The sequence below is a fragment of the Trematomus bernacchii genome, unplaced genomic scaffold, assembly GCF_902827165.1.
Source record: "Trematomus bernacchii unplaced genomic scaffold, fTreBer1.1, whole genome shotgun sequence".
NCBI classification, from domain to species: domain Eukaryota; kingdom Metazoa; phylum Chordata; class Actinopteri; order Perciformes; family Nototheniidae; genus Trematomus; species Trematomus bernacchii.
The window spans coordinates 9,215,764-9,233,771 of record NW_022987828.1 but is presented as its reverse complement, the minus strand read 5'-3'; the positions used below and the strand labels follow the sequence as shown (position 1 = coordinate 9,233,771).

At 41.9% G+C, this 18,008-nt stretch overlaps 1 protein-coding gene across 2 annotated transcripts in view; it reads left to right on the top strand.

Moving 5' to 3' along the window:
- lrmda (leucine rich melanocyte differentiation associated) overlaps positions 1–18,008 on the top strand; it is a 196,907-nt gene that overhangs the window by 135,571 nt on the left and 43,328 nt on the right. Inside the window, exon 5 of one of the 2 annotated variants that reach the window (XM_034151785.1) lies at positions 465–591. The exons of the other annotated variant lie outside the window; for it this stretch is intronic. Within the exon in view, the coding sequence (XP_034007676.1) occupies positions 465–591 (127 nt within the window). The remainder of the gene's footprint in view (positions 1–464; positions 592–18,008) is intronic. 2 annotated transcript variants of the gene reach the window in all.

Here is an 18,008-nt window from a genome sequence, read left to right as displayed (position 1 = left end):
CCTCTATCCCTGCCTGCCTGTGAAAGGATCTGTTGTCATCTATGTATTCCAACCATTATCTTTTGACGTTTCTCTCCCTCCCAATGAAAGACAGAGTGTGTCTGAAAGCTTAGAGAGATATCTGTGATGCTGCCAGAATGACAGCTCTGGCAGACGGGTTGTATCTCCTTTCGTGCTATTTATATGTCGTACTTATTCTTATCAGCTTTGAAGGTTATTACATACAAGAAAATATCACCATTAAATCAGCACCACCATTAAATCTCAGTAAACATGGCTTCTTTTCAAGTTTTGTTGATGCTTGCATTTACATATTAGAATGTGTGTCAGTTTGATTAGTGTGTCACGGTTCACACACTTCCTCAGATTCTCTGTTTGTGTCATTGTCAAGAACAGGCCTACAAGGAGACCTTTTATGGCAGCTGTACGGTACAGTTTTAAGTTGAATTGTTGTTTTCTCACAGATACTTTGTTCTGCACAAGTTACCCCAGCTGAAGTTCCTGGATACCAGGAAAGTAACCATAAAAGAGGTGATGGAGGCGCAGGCAAGAGGAGCATTCATGAAAGTGGTCAAACCCAAGTCGGAAGCTGTAAGTTAAGCTCTGTTTTTTGTGTGTAAACCCCGTTTAAAAAAGTAGTCCCTCTGAAGTCTTGAGTGGATTTGTCACATTCATCCCCTTCTTCCCTTTTCCATTATTTTCCTTTATCCTTCCTTTTTTTCTTGTGCATACTTGACTGTCAGTCTCTCTTTACAAAGGTCCTAACACTGTGGCCCTTTGTAAAGAGGCTCTCTCTACTATCGCTTAAAGTGTATATGTGTGTGTGTGTTATCTCTGAGTGAGCGTGTGTGTGAGTGTGTAACTGTGTGTGACCACAGCCTGACCTGATTCCGTATGCATGAGCCCAGATCAAAGACGACGGCCGGCTGTCCGGTCGCGGTTGTGTTACCAAGTGTGACATGGCTGCCGATTGGAGTGACAGCTCACGTACATGCCGCTCACAATCGCTTAATTATCCCTAGCCCGTGCACTTATTCCTCGCTCTCTTGTTTTGGGCCACACAGACTAATTAGAGTTCGGGAGGTTCATAGATATACCCACTTCACCCCTTTCCACCCCCTTTTTCCCTCCGTCTTCCACCCCTTTGATAATGCAATATAAATGAACGGCTTTTGCCTAGATTTGATTTCATGTAATTGTAAGGTCATGAAATATTTACTCTTTGGATCAGCTAATCTTTGTCGTTTCAAGGTCTCTGGGGCTCTGTCAGTGAGCCCGGGAGGTACAAATGGATCCAGAGTAGCAAGAGCAAAGGCATCAAATGACAAATCAGAAGCATGTGAGTCTGTCGAGTTTAAAAGTGCACGAGGAAAACAAAATATTTATTGTTTGAGACAATCAGCTAAGATAGTGTACTCTTTTAGTGTCAGTTCATGCTATGCTTTGTTCTTGATTCTTGATACAAGTGGCAAGCGGGAAAGCAAAACATTGAAATAATTTAACCTCAGTCTGGCATGTTTGGTAGATAGAGAAAAGTGGAATGAAAACACTGTTCATCCACTTTATATGAAAAAGAAACTAAGGACCTCTACAAGGCTTTTTGGCAGGATAAAGTCACTTCATGAGATTTTATTTACATAGCTTGTCAGTAAAAAATAAATGTTTGCTTTTGTCGCCACAGCCTTAGATGAAAGGAGAGATAATCACTGATTCTAGCTGACATGATGTGTGTGTTTTTCTGTCTTTGTGTCTTTGAACCTGCTGTATATGATTATTTATTCCCTATGCAAACTAAAATGTTACAGCTTTGATAAATACACGTCTACCTTACTGTATTGTGTGTGCTTGAACATACAGTACTTACGATCTTACTTTCAGCAGTTCCTTTTTATCAGAGTCTACACATTGAAGATATTTTTGCCAGGACATATCCCGTGTCTGGGCCCTGGACTGCCGCAGCAGCATTTCCATAACATTTGTTTTGAGTTAGATGAGACGTGATGTGTCAACTATCACAGACTTGATGAGCCATGAGCACCTCCCGGCTCTAATTGTCCACATCATCAGAGTGATTGTAAGCTGACCAATAGTGCGGGCCACCAATTAATGCAACGTCTGCAACAGAAGAGGAAAGCGAGGAGAGATGACGGCATAATTAGATATTTGTGTTTGCTTTTATGTCTGGTACAGCGGGGTGTTGCTCATAACAGTGGCTCAGGGTACAGTGTCTGACATTTGCTTCATTACAAAGGATGGTAATTAGCTGTCTCGCTGTCGCTTGCGCTACCATTTGAGTCTCAATTAGCGCAAGTATTAAAGGAAAGAAATACGGGCTACAGCCATGATTTAAAAGGTTTATTTATACTGTAAAAAGTTTTTTTGCTCCGCTTATAGTTATTTTTCCTTTAGGACCTCATATGACAAATCTCCTTTCCGATGTTTACAGTAGATAAATTGAAACCATAGAAACAGCAGCAACTGTAGCAGGGTCACAGTTATACATGCCCATTCATGACAGCATTAATCTGAAGAAAGAGCCCCAGCTCTATCAGATCATTCCCATTGCATGATGTGGGTATTGGAACAGTTAATGGACTCGCTATGAAAGAGACAGTGCTGAACTTTGGAGACCCTCTCTTGAGTCATATCGGAGTGGATTGTGACCACAGTTTTAACTCCTTTTCAATCATGCCATTGTGGCATGGCACTGAGCGCCGCCATATGGTTCTGATAAAGCAGTTATAGTCTTCAGCACAACCTGAACACCATAACTTTTCATACATTCCCAATGTTTTCCATGTTGACTAAATCACAACCAGACAGTCACAGGCCGGTTGTTTGCAGGAAAAAGGCAGACGCACACAAGTGATGAGATTTGTGAGGGCAGAATTTACCAAAACGTTTTTTTAATTGTGTATATCTTCGAGGTAAAACTTTACTACAAAGTCAAACATTTGGACAAGGAATATAGTAGATTAGCCATGCTCATACACTGAAGATAATTGTGTCACTCCTTTAATTGTGCCTTCATGCACTAGTGGGCATGACACCATTAGTGGGTGCTGAGCTTTCTCTGACTTGCATCAAACTCAGAAGTTGGTCATTTTCTCTTTTTGGGTTAATGTTACAGTATTTTGCATCTCTCAGTAGAAAAGACAAATAGCCGGATAGAATTAGAGGCAAAATGGCGAAGAAAAGAGAGTAGAAAAAGGAAAAATATATATAAATACCTGAAGTAAACAACAACAAAAAATGCAGCGGGCACGATTGAAGTGTTTTCCCAAAACCACAACACTAAGCAGAGTCAGAGTGGAAAAGCCTTGAGCTGTATTTTGGGAAATTGGGCGTGTTGGAATGCTATAATGTGATAATTCTCTTTGAGGATTTAGAGGTCATGGAATGAAATGGCGTTAAACCACGTAGAGCCATTTGGACTGTGTTGAGCAGCTTTCGGAAAATACATGTGGTACGTTTTGGCTCGGTTCCTCCACCTCCTTCCACCCTGCCACGGAGCCCACATTATGCTGTCGAACCCTTGGGTTAAACTGGCCATGTCTATCAAAACACTATGACAGTACATTCTGTTTTTCAGATCCCAGGCCCTGCTAAAAAAAGGTGCGTAGCAAATTTAACTAGTAGAATAACATTTACTCCTTGCCACATGTTTAAGAGTGTTTCACAGTGAATGAAGTAGGTCCTTGGTTCCCCCCTTACTAGGCACGGCTTGGTAGCTACGTCAGCGGGTATAAATGTTCCTCGGATGTCACTTAGATTTTGTCTGGATGGAGTATTTGACTTGATTTTCTAGCATGAACACAAGTTTTTCCCCACATCCTTCTGCGTATAATGTAAAGCAGACTGCATTGCAGGGTGGCTCGAGCCAGCTCCCGGGTCCCATGAGTCTCTGCACACAGGGTAACGGTTCTTCAGCAGAATTGACAGTGACACAGCCAGGAAAGTCCTCAAGTGGATCTTTTCAGTTCTGTTTTTTCTTCCCCAGACACTAACCTGTTTTACTCTGCAGCAGACGGCAGTTCATTTTAAGTTTGCACTGAAGGAAACAGTCCAAATCTAAGATCGACAGCATGGTTTAAGACCCATGACTTCGCATTATGCCGATGCATGATTGTGGCGTTTTTGAAAAGCAACACTGGAAAAAGAGAAGGCATTTGGCTATAGGTTGGTTGTTTTGCTTTCTTTTCAAGTCTCAAATGTACCCCGTAAAGTATGTTGCCACGTTCATCTGTGCTCGAGAGTTATGAGTTCCCCGAAGCTCTCAAACATAACAAACAGCATGCAATATAGCGCTTTGTGAATGTGCCTTCAGTGGGTTTGCTGAATCATTTTACTGAACAAATGTGTCCTCAGAGAAAACTCAAAGAATATGGTTCTCAACAGGGGAAGGCAATATAACCCAACACATTGCTGTGGAAGCAGGTTTATTACCACTCTTTGCTTTCTGCTCGGTTCTGTATTTGCACCAGCTATTATACATACAGAACCTGATTTGTTACTTTTCCTTCATGACACATTCCTGAATCAATGTGTACTATATACAAAAGGTTGATTAAGGACAGCACTGCGGATTGGGTAGGCGTTGTGGGCAAACCATACTGAGTGCCGGTCTGCTTTATGTACAGACAAAAAATACTTGCTGACATATTGTGTTCTGCTTGTTTTCAAATGATGTTCTCTTTCCCATCTTAGATAATGTCTTGTTATCTCTTAATAGCATCACTTGAGACACGGCTGTTCTCCGTCTTTTAATGACAACATATCCTAAGTGTTAAAACAGCTGTTTATAATTGTTTGGACGTGTTTAGTTTGTATATTAGACAAAATACACGGCGTGGTTTGTGTCAGATTATTCCAGGGAGCCCATGTGTGTTCTCTCAGGTATGTGTGTTTGTCATTTTCTGTGAGTGGTTTGCCTGTCCCGTGTTTGGATCAGTGCAACAGGCCCCGTTTCAAGCATTCTGGCAGCTTAATCTGCGAGGTCATGCGGGGGTTATAAACCAGGAAAACAACAGCCATTAGAGGGAGTGACTCAAACTCTTCACATAAATCATCCGGGCCCTGCATATCATAAACACACTGTAAAACTTTAAAGCACAATTAATTGTAAGTAATAGCGCCAAGATTGATTTATTGCCTCTTTCAAAGCCTGGAGACATGGGGTGCATGACCTGAGTGTCACGTCACTCTTGCGAGGAAAAATGATGGATGTATTACTCATTTTTGGCTAAACGCACAGCATAAAAACAAACATGTGTTTTTGTGAGGGCTTTTATGAGACACTGAAGTGGCCGCGTTGCATTAACTGATTTTCCTCTCCTTCTGCTGGCATCCAATACAGAGGAGGAACGCCTCTGTGGCGAAGTATTTGTTGTCTCGACGTCTCTTGTGTTTAGCGGTGGAGTTTGAGGCCTGTCAGAAAACAGGCCAAGGCTGGCCAGCAATAATGAGATGTCTCCCTCTCCCATTTTGATATAAAGTTTTCATAAACTTTGCAAATCATGTGATCGCTCACGTAACTTTTCTCTTTTTGTATCTGTATAATGTAAGTCTTTGTTAAGTTTTATTAGTGCAATAATATTGAGTGCCTAGGATTGGCAAGCTACGAAGCCTTTGCTTTTTACACAAACTGTTCCAACTAGATCATTTATAAGGCTTTGGGAAGGGCCGTGTTTTTTATAGTGATTTTTCAAAGTTCCTTTAAGACAAAAACACCTTCAGGGAAATAACTCGCTTCCGCCTTCCAGTATTATTGAACTCTTAATGCTTTAAACAAATGTAAAGCAAATTCTGCACGCAGATCTAAATCTCACTGTTATTATGTTTGTTTATGAAACTGAGCCTTCTTTCATTGCTTGCCAAGGGGTTAAAAAACTCCACCATCTCTGTACACGTACTTATAGCAACAATATTATAGCCACTAAGGCAACTCTTAAATTACACTTCTTATCAAATGATGCTTTTAGCTATTACACAGTGCAGCGTCCCAGTGCGTTGGCCTATCAGTCCAATCAGAGCTAATCCTCCCTGTTGGTCTCTTGGTGACAGGAAGATGCTGCTAGCCTAATGAGAGACAGCTGGCTTACTGTTTTCTGAGCACAAAAAAAAAAAATCCATCTTTCATTCTTACCCACTACCCACCGGGTGTTTCCAGAGAAATGTGCCAAACTTTAAATCTCTGAAAGAGATCAGTTATTTCTTTGACTGTCTATTTTAGTTGATGTTGACAGTGCACATTAATCACTATTTCAGCACTCGCATTTATAGTTTACTTTGAAGTTGATTGTCATGTGCATCCTCTCGAGGCAGCTTTGCTTTAATTCACATTCAGATTTTAATCAGATAATTCAAGTAAATTGTTGTTGTTTATGACATGCAGATGTTGATATGCTATTAAGAAAGTTAATGAATGTTCGAGCTTAAAATCTGTGTTAGATAAGGTGGATAGTCTGTGCGAAAGTGACACTTTTATTTATGATTCACCATAGTGTCCATAGTAAAAGTTTATTAGTGTGAAACAATAACAGTTTGTCTCCTTTAATATGCACACGGTGGCATAAGACTTTTCCTTACATCCATTATACCAGTTTTCCTCAGTGAATTGTTAATGAGTCTTCTTTCAGCAGCGACTTTCACAAGCTTGCAGCCGAGGACGGCGCTAGAGCTGAAAGTCCCTCCACTGAAGTTTGTGCTTACACAGACCTTCTTTGTGGTTTTTAGAGCTTGTCAGACATGTCAAGCACAGGCTAGAAAAAGTATATTGTTTCCAGCCACTTGGATTCCTTTCCCCCTGACATCTGCCACTCTGCCGAGATGATAAATTCTTGCCTCATTAAGCGTGGGTGTGGGATTACAGGCTGACAACACATTAATCACTGGGCTGGGTGGCAGCAGCCCCGCACCAGCTACAGGCATTGTTAACCAAACTTTTCTAATGTGTCACTCTCCTCCCTGACAGCCCATAATCAATCATCCTGATTGGCAGGGCTGATAGATTACACTATTTATACTTTGTGTAATGAAAGCTAGCGTTTCCACCTACTGTCATTGTGGGGACGATGATAGGCCAAACCGTCCAGCTGAATGAGAACACATAAAAAAGAGACAGGGAGAAAAAGAAAGGGTAGGCAGACCTTGGAGCCGCTTTGTGAACTTTAAAACGGACACTGTTGAGCGCCGTGGTGGGGGAGCCTGTCTGTATTGTTCCCCCTGCATGGTATAGCTTAAAGGCAGTTTTCACACCATCACTGGGCTATTGTCATCTTTGTCGCTATCAGTGGCAGGCCGTGCTCTCGCAGGTACAACTATGCTTTGTCTGCGGTGGGATTCGGTTTCTCCGTGACCCCATCTGTGAGGTGAGGTATTGTTGTTAATACCTCTGTTCTGTCAGAAAGTGAATGATTTACACATGTATAACAACAAAATGACACGACACCATATACTGTATGTGGGTAGTTGTCAGAGTACAGGGGTCGACGGGATAATGGATTTCCCTGCTTCCTTACTAAGGGCTTTAGAACTATGTTACATCACTTGACAACCCCCCAAGCAGTCACCTTTTGCATGGGAACTTGTGGATGAAATGACACACTGCTGGTAGCCTTCAAACATAATAAGGTTATGTTTCTTTTTTGTTCTTTTTCAGCCGTGCGTCTTTGTCTGGAATTAGAGATGTCCTCGGCACACCGAGAGAGGATATTGAATATGAGCTCTTAGTTGAGAGGCTGCCAAGCATTTTCACAAAGAAATGAGAAACAGAAAAACATTTCATCATGTTTTTGACAGGCAGTAAATCTGAGACTTCTCTTATGCGACAGCGTGCTGTCAGGAAATTAGTTAACTTGACCATATTTTTGAGCGCCAGGTAATTTACCCTCAGAGATGCAATCGCAAATAACTAGCAGGAGGCCGCATCCCTGACCTGACATTGCTTTGTGTATAATGCAAAATCTGGTGACATGCTCAATGGGTTCTGTCAGCTGCAGGATTGAATTTTCTGCCTACTGCGTCTCAGTTTGGAGCATGCTGGTCAATTATTTCTGAGGCTGTCAGTGCGTAGGGAGACACTGTTATTTAGTATGTGTTAACTTGGCATCATTAAGACACTCACCTGACAGAGAATAGCACACCTGAAAGTTATTTATTTTGATTCCCCGACAGGGATAACCTTCAAACACGTTGACCTCTCCCTATTTTGCGTTTTGTGCAATCCCACTCGGCCCATTAGAAACAGAATCTGTCGAGACGGTGGGGAATCAAATGACCGAGAGTCGTATAATCTAACGCGGTAATGCGCAAGAGGAGCCTCCATTTGTTTGGACAGATTGCTCTGATCACTCGGTGGCAGTTCAGTGTCTATCCACGCTTGCCGAGTACACATTGTCTTTAAAGCACATACAGAAATGTCATATTAGATCCATGTTTTTGCCCACAAGCAAAGTATTGAACACTCAGAAATGGATGCAGCGGTTTTATGTTGTGTTCTTTTTAAATTTCCCTTGAACAGAAACACTAGCTATGCAATATGCTGTCTACGCTTTGTGTAAACAGCCAGATCCATTGCACCGCATTTAATGATTTAACACTGACATACAAAGGGCTAACAAATGGATATTTTAGTGACAATTACATCAGAAAATAACATTGTTACAATATTTTGATAACATTTTTAGGCCAGTTGACATAGAGAAACAGTTTAAAATGTGACCTTTGTGGGAAAATTAGAGTAATCATTATACCCCCCATATCCTCTCCAAAACCATCACCACGTCCACCACCAACCAGCACCGATGACGAATGGGAAACCTGATCGAGTGAAGCCTCAGCATCACCTCTGTACAGCAGGATGACATGATTAGGAGGTGACAGCTTCTGTAACAACATCTCTACATTTATCTTCTCCTGCTCTCTACCGTTCACCCTCTGTGTCTCTCCCTCTCTGTCTCTCTCTCTCTGTCTGTCTCTTTCCTCTCAACAAGTCAGACTACTCTATAATTAATGTCCCCGAGGGCTATCCGCAGGTCAAGCAAGGGGGGTGCTGTTGAGACAGGTAGTCTTGACACCTCCAGCTTTGTAGCTTATGCATGCGGGTGGGTAGACGGCTGCGGAGGGGTGAGAGAGGCCAATGATGAGGGCGAGAGCATGTTTAGGTTGGAGGCTAAGACTGAGGGAATAGTGTAGGTTGAAGGAAGGCGGGCCTTGCTGTGCGACCTTTCCACCTGGGAGTCAAACTGAATAGTTTTTCACAGGATTAACCAGTTAAATCTGGTGCATTAAGGGCTTAGCCTGCCCAGAGCTTCACATTTGAGTGACAGAGAGAACATTCATTTTCAATCATATCTGCACCACACATCAATTAGCCTGAGAAAGGCATTTTAAGTGAGTCGGAAAATAATTTAAGGATGGCAGATTGTGAGTTTGCAAGTACACTGGCAAACAAATAAAGGCTTTATTTCATCTGGTCCAAATGTTCAACAAAAGTTTGCACAGCGGCATGGTGGATGTGAATTAATTCTCACGCTTTGAAGGGGTGCTGCCTCTCGACTTTAGAGACTCTTTAGCTGTTTTGTTCCTATATACATTTGAAGTGTGCCCTTACACTGTGCACTTCTCATATGCATCTGTCCAAAATCCACACACTCGTCCAATTTTCACAAACACAGCAGCCCTTTTCCCCCCTACAATCACACTCTGAATAGCCACTCATCCCTATGGGTTTCTACTGGTGGAAAGACTCTTTTTTTTTGTATCTGAGTTTTGAATAGAGGCAGAAAAGGGGATGAGAGCAGCAGGGTGATGAACAGGGCGACGGGAGAATTGGACAGCGATAAAGAGGAAATTAAGTTGAGACGAAGGAGGAGGAGGGAGACATTATTGTTTAGCAGTGGAAATATGTGAAAGACTTGAGGGCTGCCCAGGGTGCACTGGAGGTCATTGCGGGGGCAGAGGGGTCAAGTGACACTCAAACCACATTCTTCTGTCATTCGCGGGAGTGTTGGAGAGGGCTGTGAAGGATTGGCATACACCTACAGGGCACAGATGGGCAGTGAAGTGGGTCAAGATCCTTAATGCCACACTGTTTCAGTGTCACCATTCTGCAAAGAATGTTTCCTCTTTGTTAGCTTGTGTGGTTGTGATGAGAGCTTAGTGAAGGTGAAGCTTCATTCTTTTGAAACGCGCGATTAAAGAACTGCATCTGAATCCTTTACAGGCTAAAACAAAGAGTATTAAGCTCATCCTTTTTGTATGAGCAAGGCATGTTTTTGAATTTTCAGTGTCAAATTATTTGCAACTTTCATTAGTTATCAAAGGCGTTATAACCTCTGACAGTTTCTATTTGCAGTTGGTGTTCAGTTGCAAGCTGACAGGTTCATAGGGCCTCTTCCCGGAATAGGTCTGACTTGTATGCACTGTACTGTAAAGGTCTGTATTACGATATCCTGTGACATGTACTGTAAGTCATGATTAAAACATATTTTATTTCACGGATAACTTCTCTAGGCAGTGTGGCACAAAGGTTTGTCATTTCATCAAGTCTGATTAAGTGAAAGTACATAAAGTACAGTACTGCGGTAGTGTCTGGCAAGCAAAGCCATTTGGACACACAATGGATCTCTATTTGTCTTTATTACTGTTTGTCTGTCTGTGTTAATAAACCACTCTCAAAGGTGTCCACAGTCAGCGTGACAGATCTGACCTTGTAGAACAAAACACAGTGTCCCTTTCTGTACAATCTATCATTACATCTGTCTTTGACTTTGTTAAGACATACAACTGTAACCCATAGCCCAGACATTTAATATGATATGATAATAGGTATCCCCCAGGAACACCTGATATGCTGTTTCCATGCAGCAGGCAGATGGGTACAGCACAACGGGCATCACTTCCCCTGCCAATTTGCCTGCCAACTGGCAACGTCCGTCAATAGACGTGTTCGGGGTAATCCGAGAGGTGGGCCGAGCTGCGGTGGCTCCGACTTTCATCACACCTGTGCTAAAAGCACGGTGAAGAGCAGCCTGTCCGTCCCATTTCCCCCCCCCACCCCCTGTAGGGGAATGTTGAGACGGCAGTGGATCAGATGGGCTCACATCCTGTCAGACTCATCAGATTTCAAGAGGACTGAGTGCTTTTGTCAGCTGAATTCCAGACATCTTCTCCCTTTCTCTCTAGAAGGGTTTCAAAGATAATGTGTCTTAGGACTTGACCCCCCTCGTAACAATAGTATCATTGATACTGCGATGACTCTAACTAATGCTAATGGTACATTATTCATGAGTTTGATCAAGAAATGAAGGACAAGACTAGAAACCGAACCAGCAGGCCAGAAAAGGAGGTAGATAACAAGTCTGATGCTCATCCTCTCATCTCCTCCAGCTTCTCTCTCAGTGCCCTCTGTCACAGATGTCATTCTTTCCTGACACCTGTCTGCTCTTCCCTCTTGTCTCACTGTCCCATCTCCTTCTCTGTGGGGTGGAACTGTTTGTTTTTGGAGGTTTGTTTTTTGGGGGAAGGAATACCCCGCTGCTCCAGGCCGCCTCCAGTCTTTCAGCTCATCACACGGAACATGACAGCCCTCCCTCTCTTTGGTGCTGAGATGAGCTGCTTCTCCTTTTCCCCATGGGGAGTCAACATTTTCTGCTGCGCTTTCTCTTGAACTTCACTTCAAGACAGCAGATCGATAATGTGTGCGCAAGCAAACGCTACCTGCTTTGGGCTGTGTACACAAACATTGTGTAATATTGCAGCGATGTGGTTCGAGGTTGTATACCAGGTTCAGTCGAGGAGGAATTAATGTTTCATTGAATGAGCTTATATCTACTGTACTTTTTTTTTTTTTTAACAAATAAACCGTCCTTGAATGGAAATTCAGTTAAAACTAAAACAGGCAGTTTTGGAATTATCATATGTGTGCCAGAGGCAAAAATGTACTAACGGCTATAAAAGCAAAGCTGTGGTTTTAAAGTGCAAAATCTCCAAATCATTTTCTATTATTTAACACTGTATAATGCCCATGTAATCTGCACTGTTTGGACACTACAGCCTGTAATTATTGCAATAAAATTAGGCCTCAATCCTAGTAAACATGAGCGGTAAAAAGACTATGATTGGCCTGTAAATGGGAACAAAGTGAAATCAGACACTGACAACTTGTAACTTGTAATTATGCTATTTTGCTGACACACAGTGTAATTATGTTGCTTTCTTAAGCAATGATGTGTTTAAAACTCAAGTGTTGCCATTTATAATGTCTCTAAATTAAATAGGAATCTAGTACCCTGAAAATGCAGCGTATTGCAGTGTGTTTTTTGGATGTCTGTCATGGCTACCATCTCTACTAAAGGCCCAGACCATGTTTGGTTTGCTGACAGCGGAAACTGAGGTTCATGGAAAATTGTTAATACCAATAATCATACTGGGTGGTCTACCACTGGCCCTCTAAGGCCTGCAGGACTCCACACAACGTCACCAATTTGTGAAGCCCTTTTCAGGCTTTCGCATGTCTCCTTCTTTCTAGTTTCTAGGTTTCTCTTTTGAATATTCAGCACAATGATAACCTCAAGGTATAACAGTTAAACCTTGAGTTCACACGCATAAACTGAGAAGTTGTTTTTGTCTGGCTGATGTGTGCAAGTTGTGTGTACTTCTTCTTTTTCTCTCTTTTCTCTCTCCTAGCTTAGAGTTAGGACTGAATCAGCTGTTTACACAACCCTCTCACATAGCATATACACACAGACACACACACAATACTTGGAGATGTACAAAAGCCCAATTGCACAGTAGCAAACAAAAAAAATGTGCACACAAAAAAACTCACACACCTAAAGCGGGGGCTGTGCCTCCGGGGGCCACGTCAGTTACCTGCTGACACACAGGCTAGTGATTGATGAGACGCCGGGGGCGCTGGAGTAGACTTTGTCAGCTGCTCATAATTTATACATCTTATCTCCATCAGAAGAAAAGACAGAGTGCCGCGTTGTGTGTATGGAGATGAAAACACTGGGCTTGTTTAGGCAGCGGTGACAGGGTAGCTGCTAGCTGTTAGCCGTGGCGCAGAGTGATAACTCAGATTGCTATCTGTTAGCTTTCTCACCAGGTCCCTCTGTGGCCACAGCCTTCACTCTTTGCCTGTGACGAATCCTCTGTCTGCCAGTCATTCTCACTCACTTTCATTGCCTCTCTCTCATGTTTCCTTCTCTCTTTGTGTCTTCCTTTCTCCCTTCTGTGACCCTCTCTTTCGCTCTTTCTTTCTGTTCTCCGTCTATCTCCTGTCACATTCTCAGGCCAGACAGGCCCAAGCCTCTGCTGAAAGCTGCTGGCTCTTCCTCAGTCCACACACAGGGCGAAGGTCAGGACAGAGGCCAGGCTTGAGTTACAGAGTAGTTAGATCTGTCAGCGTCATGTTGAAATCAATGATCAGATGTTGTGTGAGGGTGGGCCAGAGGATTTATTTTGTAACATTCTGAGAGTTCATTTGTGTTTGATGTATTTCAAAGATCCATATGTACTGATATTAGGGCACAAGCGACAACTAGCAAATGTCATGTTGCATTGTGGTCCTTTTTTGGTATTGTTTTAAATAGATAATTTCTTTGTCAGCACTACAGTAGTTTGTAACTATTGATGATTAGAGGTTCAGTGTTTCGGAAGATCAGAAGAAGCGCAAACCTTCTATCTGATAAAAACAAATGCTGCGACTCATTGAGTTAGTATTTGTGTTTGTGGCTCTTGTGATTTTTATTTTTATTTTACTCCGGTTCAAGTAAAAAAACAAAGGAACGTATCACTGATCCTTCATAGAGCTTGTCAGTGGTAAATTAATCTGACTTCTGCTGCCCTGTACACTCAGTGTTTGATATTGCCTTCCTAAATGTGAAAAGAAAGTTTATCAACCCACATAACTTCACCTTACTCTCCTCCAATTGTCTTTTTTAGCACGCTTTGTTCTCGCAAATTGTATTCAGATGTTTTTAAGAGTGTCAGTTAACTACCGCATCAGCAAAACAACTTTGATTCCATAACCCCTTCCCACTATTGATCTAGCCTCGTAGATAAAAGAGTACTCTCTCTGAAATCATGCATTTTTCATAGTGGTATCAATGGCAGCCTTTGCATTTGGCAACCCACTTAGCTTAAAGCTATACTCACAAATGCTGTCTGTTTTGCTCTATTGATTCAGAGGGTTTGCATCTTATATATTTGAGATATCAGTCCCTTGGTATCATTTTACTTTGTCTTTGAACAGCCTGATTGCTGTAAACAGCCACAAAGAATAAAGACAATTATTCTAATTAATGTTTTTTTGTTGTTGTGAAGATAAACATTGTGCTCTGCTTTAAATATTCAAGTTGAAACATTTCGACATGATTAGGAAAGTGTGCGTGACTGCTGCTGCTACTCCAGCTGCTTTGTCTGTTTGGGCAATTATTTTGTGCATAAAGTGCTCTTACAATTTGACACACACACGCACCAAATCAATGAACTGAATGTTTCTTGAGAATATGTATGTACTATTATTTTAAAATGTTCAGACACACTCACAGAAATTGAGAATAGAAGCCAATATTACTGTTCTCACCGAAAGGTTGTTGGCATTGTGGTACTGATGCTTGTCAGGTGTTAAACAACACTTTGGACCAAGGACAGACAAATGAGAGAGTCCTCCTCTCTAATAGATTCTAAAAAGATGAAAAATATAGTGCAGGAGGCAGGAAGGACTAGTCAAAGAGGTGACCATCAGCATCTCAGCAGCGAGGCAAGGCAGCCTCCAGCCTGCCATGGTGTAATTGGAGAGAAAACATATATGGGAGCAAATAACCCCCTGTCAGGGGCATTAAAAGGAGATGTTGTGACGACTGAGAGCCCTGCCAGCTGAGCACAGCAAAGTGGAGGGGAAGAATAAGGCCCTTCAAATTGAAACTGCTTGAAGAAACCGTGCATCCAAATATGTAAGATAATTGTTGGTGGAACAGAGCATCTGTGTTTGTTTGTGGAACTTTCCTTCAAGAGGAAAACAGATATTTGTCACTATTGTCATCGTTGCTACCCATTCGCTGACAGCCTCTGATTGATTTGACGTGTCGGCTTTGATGAGTATAATTTGAAAATAGTAAAGGGTAACATTAACAGTAGAAGTGTCCTTATTACTGTGCTGGAGTGACATAAAGGTATGTGATGGAAACAGGGAGAGAAATATGACTGACTGTCAAAACTCAGAGCTAAAATGTGAGAGGAAAACAAGCTGACACAATTTCATAATAATAATTTCATATAAACAGATAGATTGGTTTATTCTTTAGGAACCATTTGAGTATACCAAAAACACTTAACTGCAACTATTTCATTACATACGTTTATTCTGAACAGTGTTTAATTTAACCACTATTCATATGTGAAGTGTTTAAGCTTTTATCGGATGCTTTTAATAAGAAGAAGCCTCTTCCTGATATGTGTGTGTGTATCTTAGACATTAGTAATGAGGCCCCTGTGGTGCTATTGAAACCATCCTCCGCCAACCTTTGTTTGGCAACTAAAATATCTCCTCTAAACAAATTAGATTTTGGCATAGCTTTCTTATTTCAGCTTCTTAAATTATTGAATTACCCAAGGCTCCCATGTCTACTTCCCAATGATCTCAAAATAATTTCCCTGTCCCCTCTTCAACTTGGAACCTGACCCCTCCATTTAACTGAAAGTGTCAAAATGTTAATGAGAATCCCCCCAAAAGCGCTTCGAGGTTAAATAAAGTCTTCATAAGCTGTCGGTCGAAATTCAATAATCTATTTTCTTGGCATGTTTCCACTTTCCCTGCCACTCTGCCTCAATTCTTGTTCCTATCGAGGGACAGGGCTTGTCTTGTTCTGTTTTGTTTAATTTTTTTGTGTGCAGGCAGCTGTGCAGGCATCCTTTGTCTGTGTGCGAGATTGCTACTTTAACTCAGTGGCCCCCCTCATTAATCATCCGGTCAGACTATTTATAATGCGGCAGCCAAGCCGCCACCTCCGTTGCCATTGGCTTTTGTCACCGTGGCACCGTGTTTTGTGGCAGGAGGAAGCCTAATTATTAACTGTTAAGATGACAGCCTGTACTGTCCCGTCAACATGGCTGGCAGACAGTTAGACTGAAGTGTTAGACCTGAAGCTGTTATACTATACGCCTCAACGTCTTTTGTCTTCATCTGAAAGGTATATAATGATGCTTTGAATTATATATTTTGTAAATTCCCAGCTGAAAAAATATATTTGATTTAAGGTTTCATATTTAAACTAATCCGAATCCACTGTATGAAAATTCCCTGTTGAAAAAACAATATTGTTAGAGGATGTCATAAATATGCATGAACTTTCAGAAGTATTTGTTTCCAGTAAACATACACACCTGTTTAATACGGTAATTATTTGATTATAATATCTTTCCAAGAAAATTGCAGCTGTCAAAATGTGGTAGAATTTCTCATCTTATATGAAATGGTTCTGGCAGAGGATGCCATTCATGTAGTCTGTTTTCTTATTATTAATCAGTTGTGTTCCTGCTGGAAACAGATATCAAACTATCATGGATAATTGAATCACTCCCCTTGCAAAGCTTTACATATCTTGCGAATCTAAGGAAGCCTGAGATGGCACTGGACTTGAAATGTCAGAAGGATATATGTATCTTTTTTTGTGGCGGGGAAAAAAAAAGAATTAGTTAAAGCCTCCTGGAGAATGACAGTCTTTGTTATTTGTCTTCTGACTCCTTAGCAGACAGCTATCAGGAAGAAAGAGAAGTCACTGTGCACCACCGAGAAAAGAAAACATGTGAGTCAGACTTTCCCCTCCTCCCTCCTTTCCCCAAAGCTTGAGATCCCCCTTCCAAAAATGAAAAGGATCAAGTTGCTGTCACTGTCACCGAACAAACATAAACTTTTCTGGCACCTAATAAATAGGCAGTGTGGCATTGTTCTCAAAGCCAGACAGGTGTGTCTGCCTCAGTGATGATGGATTCCACTATTCTGTATGGAAAGCCTGTTGGCTTTCTTGTCATATGTTGTCACACATCTCTCTCCTGAGAGAGAAAGGTTTGAAAGATGGCCAAAAGTAATTACACAGACGCTTCCCTGATGCTGTTGCCATGTGTTTTCTCCTGCTCATCACCACTAAAGGTAGAACAAATCTGTTACCCACAGCTATATTTCACAGGGGGAAGAGGAGTGCAGACATGTTGGTGCTCTGCTGCTGTTCTTGTTGTGTTGATTGCTAGCTCATTAACCTGTCAACTTTTTTCCTAACTATGAACACTAGCTCTGGGAAAGGGCCCTGGGCATTTTTACTCATCACTAAGGTGGAGCAGCAGGCCCTGATCTGGGTGTGTGGTGATGACATTATTTGCACCTGAATGGCAGGTACATCAACATCTCCTTGTAAACGTATCAAAGGAAAGACTGTGGCACCTTTGTTCTCCTCGCAGCCCACTTGGGTTGCTGACAGCTTGCTGATTGATATTATCATTCTTAATGTCAGTAAATAGTGCCATGCCAGATAAAGAATCATTTTCCTCTTGGTTCTGAAGAGCTCATTTATCTTTCTTCAGCTCGCCCTGGCATATGCCGAAATTGGAGCCGGAAGTAGTCTTCTATTTCAGTCAGAAAGGGACGTGTGGTTTTTCTCTCACCATCTTCTAATCTCTCCTCGGTCTCGGTATCGCTTTTCTCTCCTTGTCTCTGTCTCCCTGGTTATTTTGATTCTGAGCGAGTGAGACTTAACTGGGAGGAAAGATAGAGCTTAAGTCAGTTGTAATATGTTAGGACAACTCTTGATTAGATTCTGTCAGAGCGAGGTCTTTCTGTGTCTCTGCTCCTCCTGCCTCCCCATCCTGGACCACTAGCTGAACAACGAACAGATATCAGGCCACTGAAAAGCCCTTCCATAAATGTGTTACAAAAATAGGTCCCTTGTTAGAGCGATACTTCTTCAAAGGGTGAGCAACAAAATTATCTAATTGTGCCCCGTGTG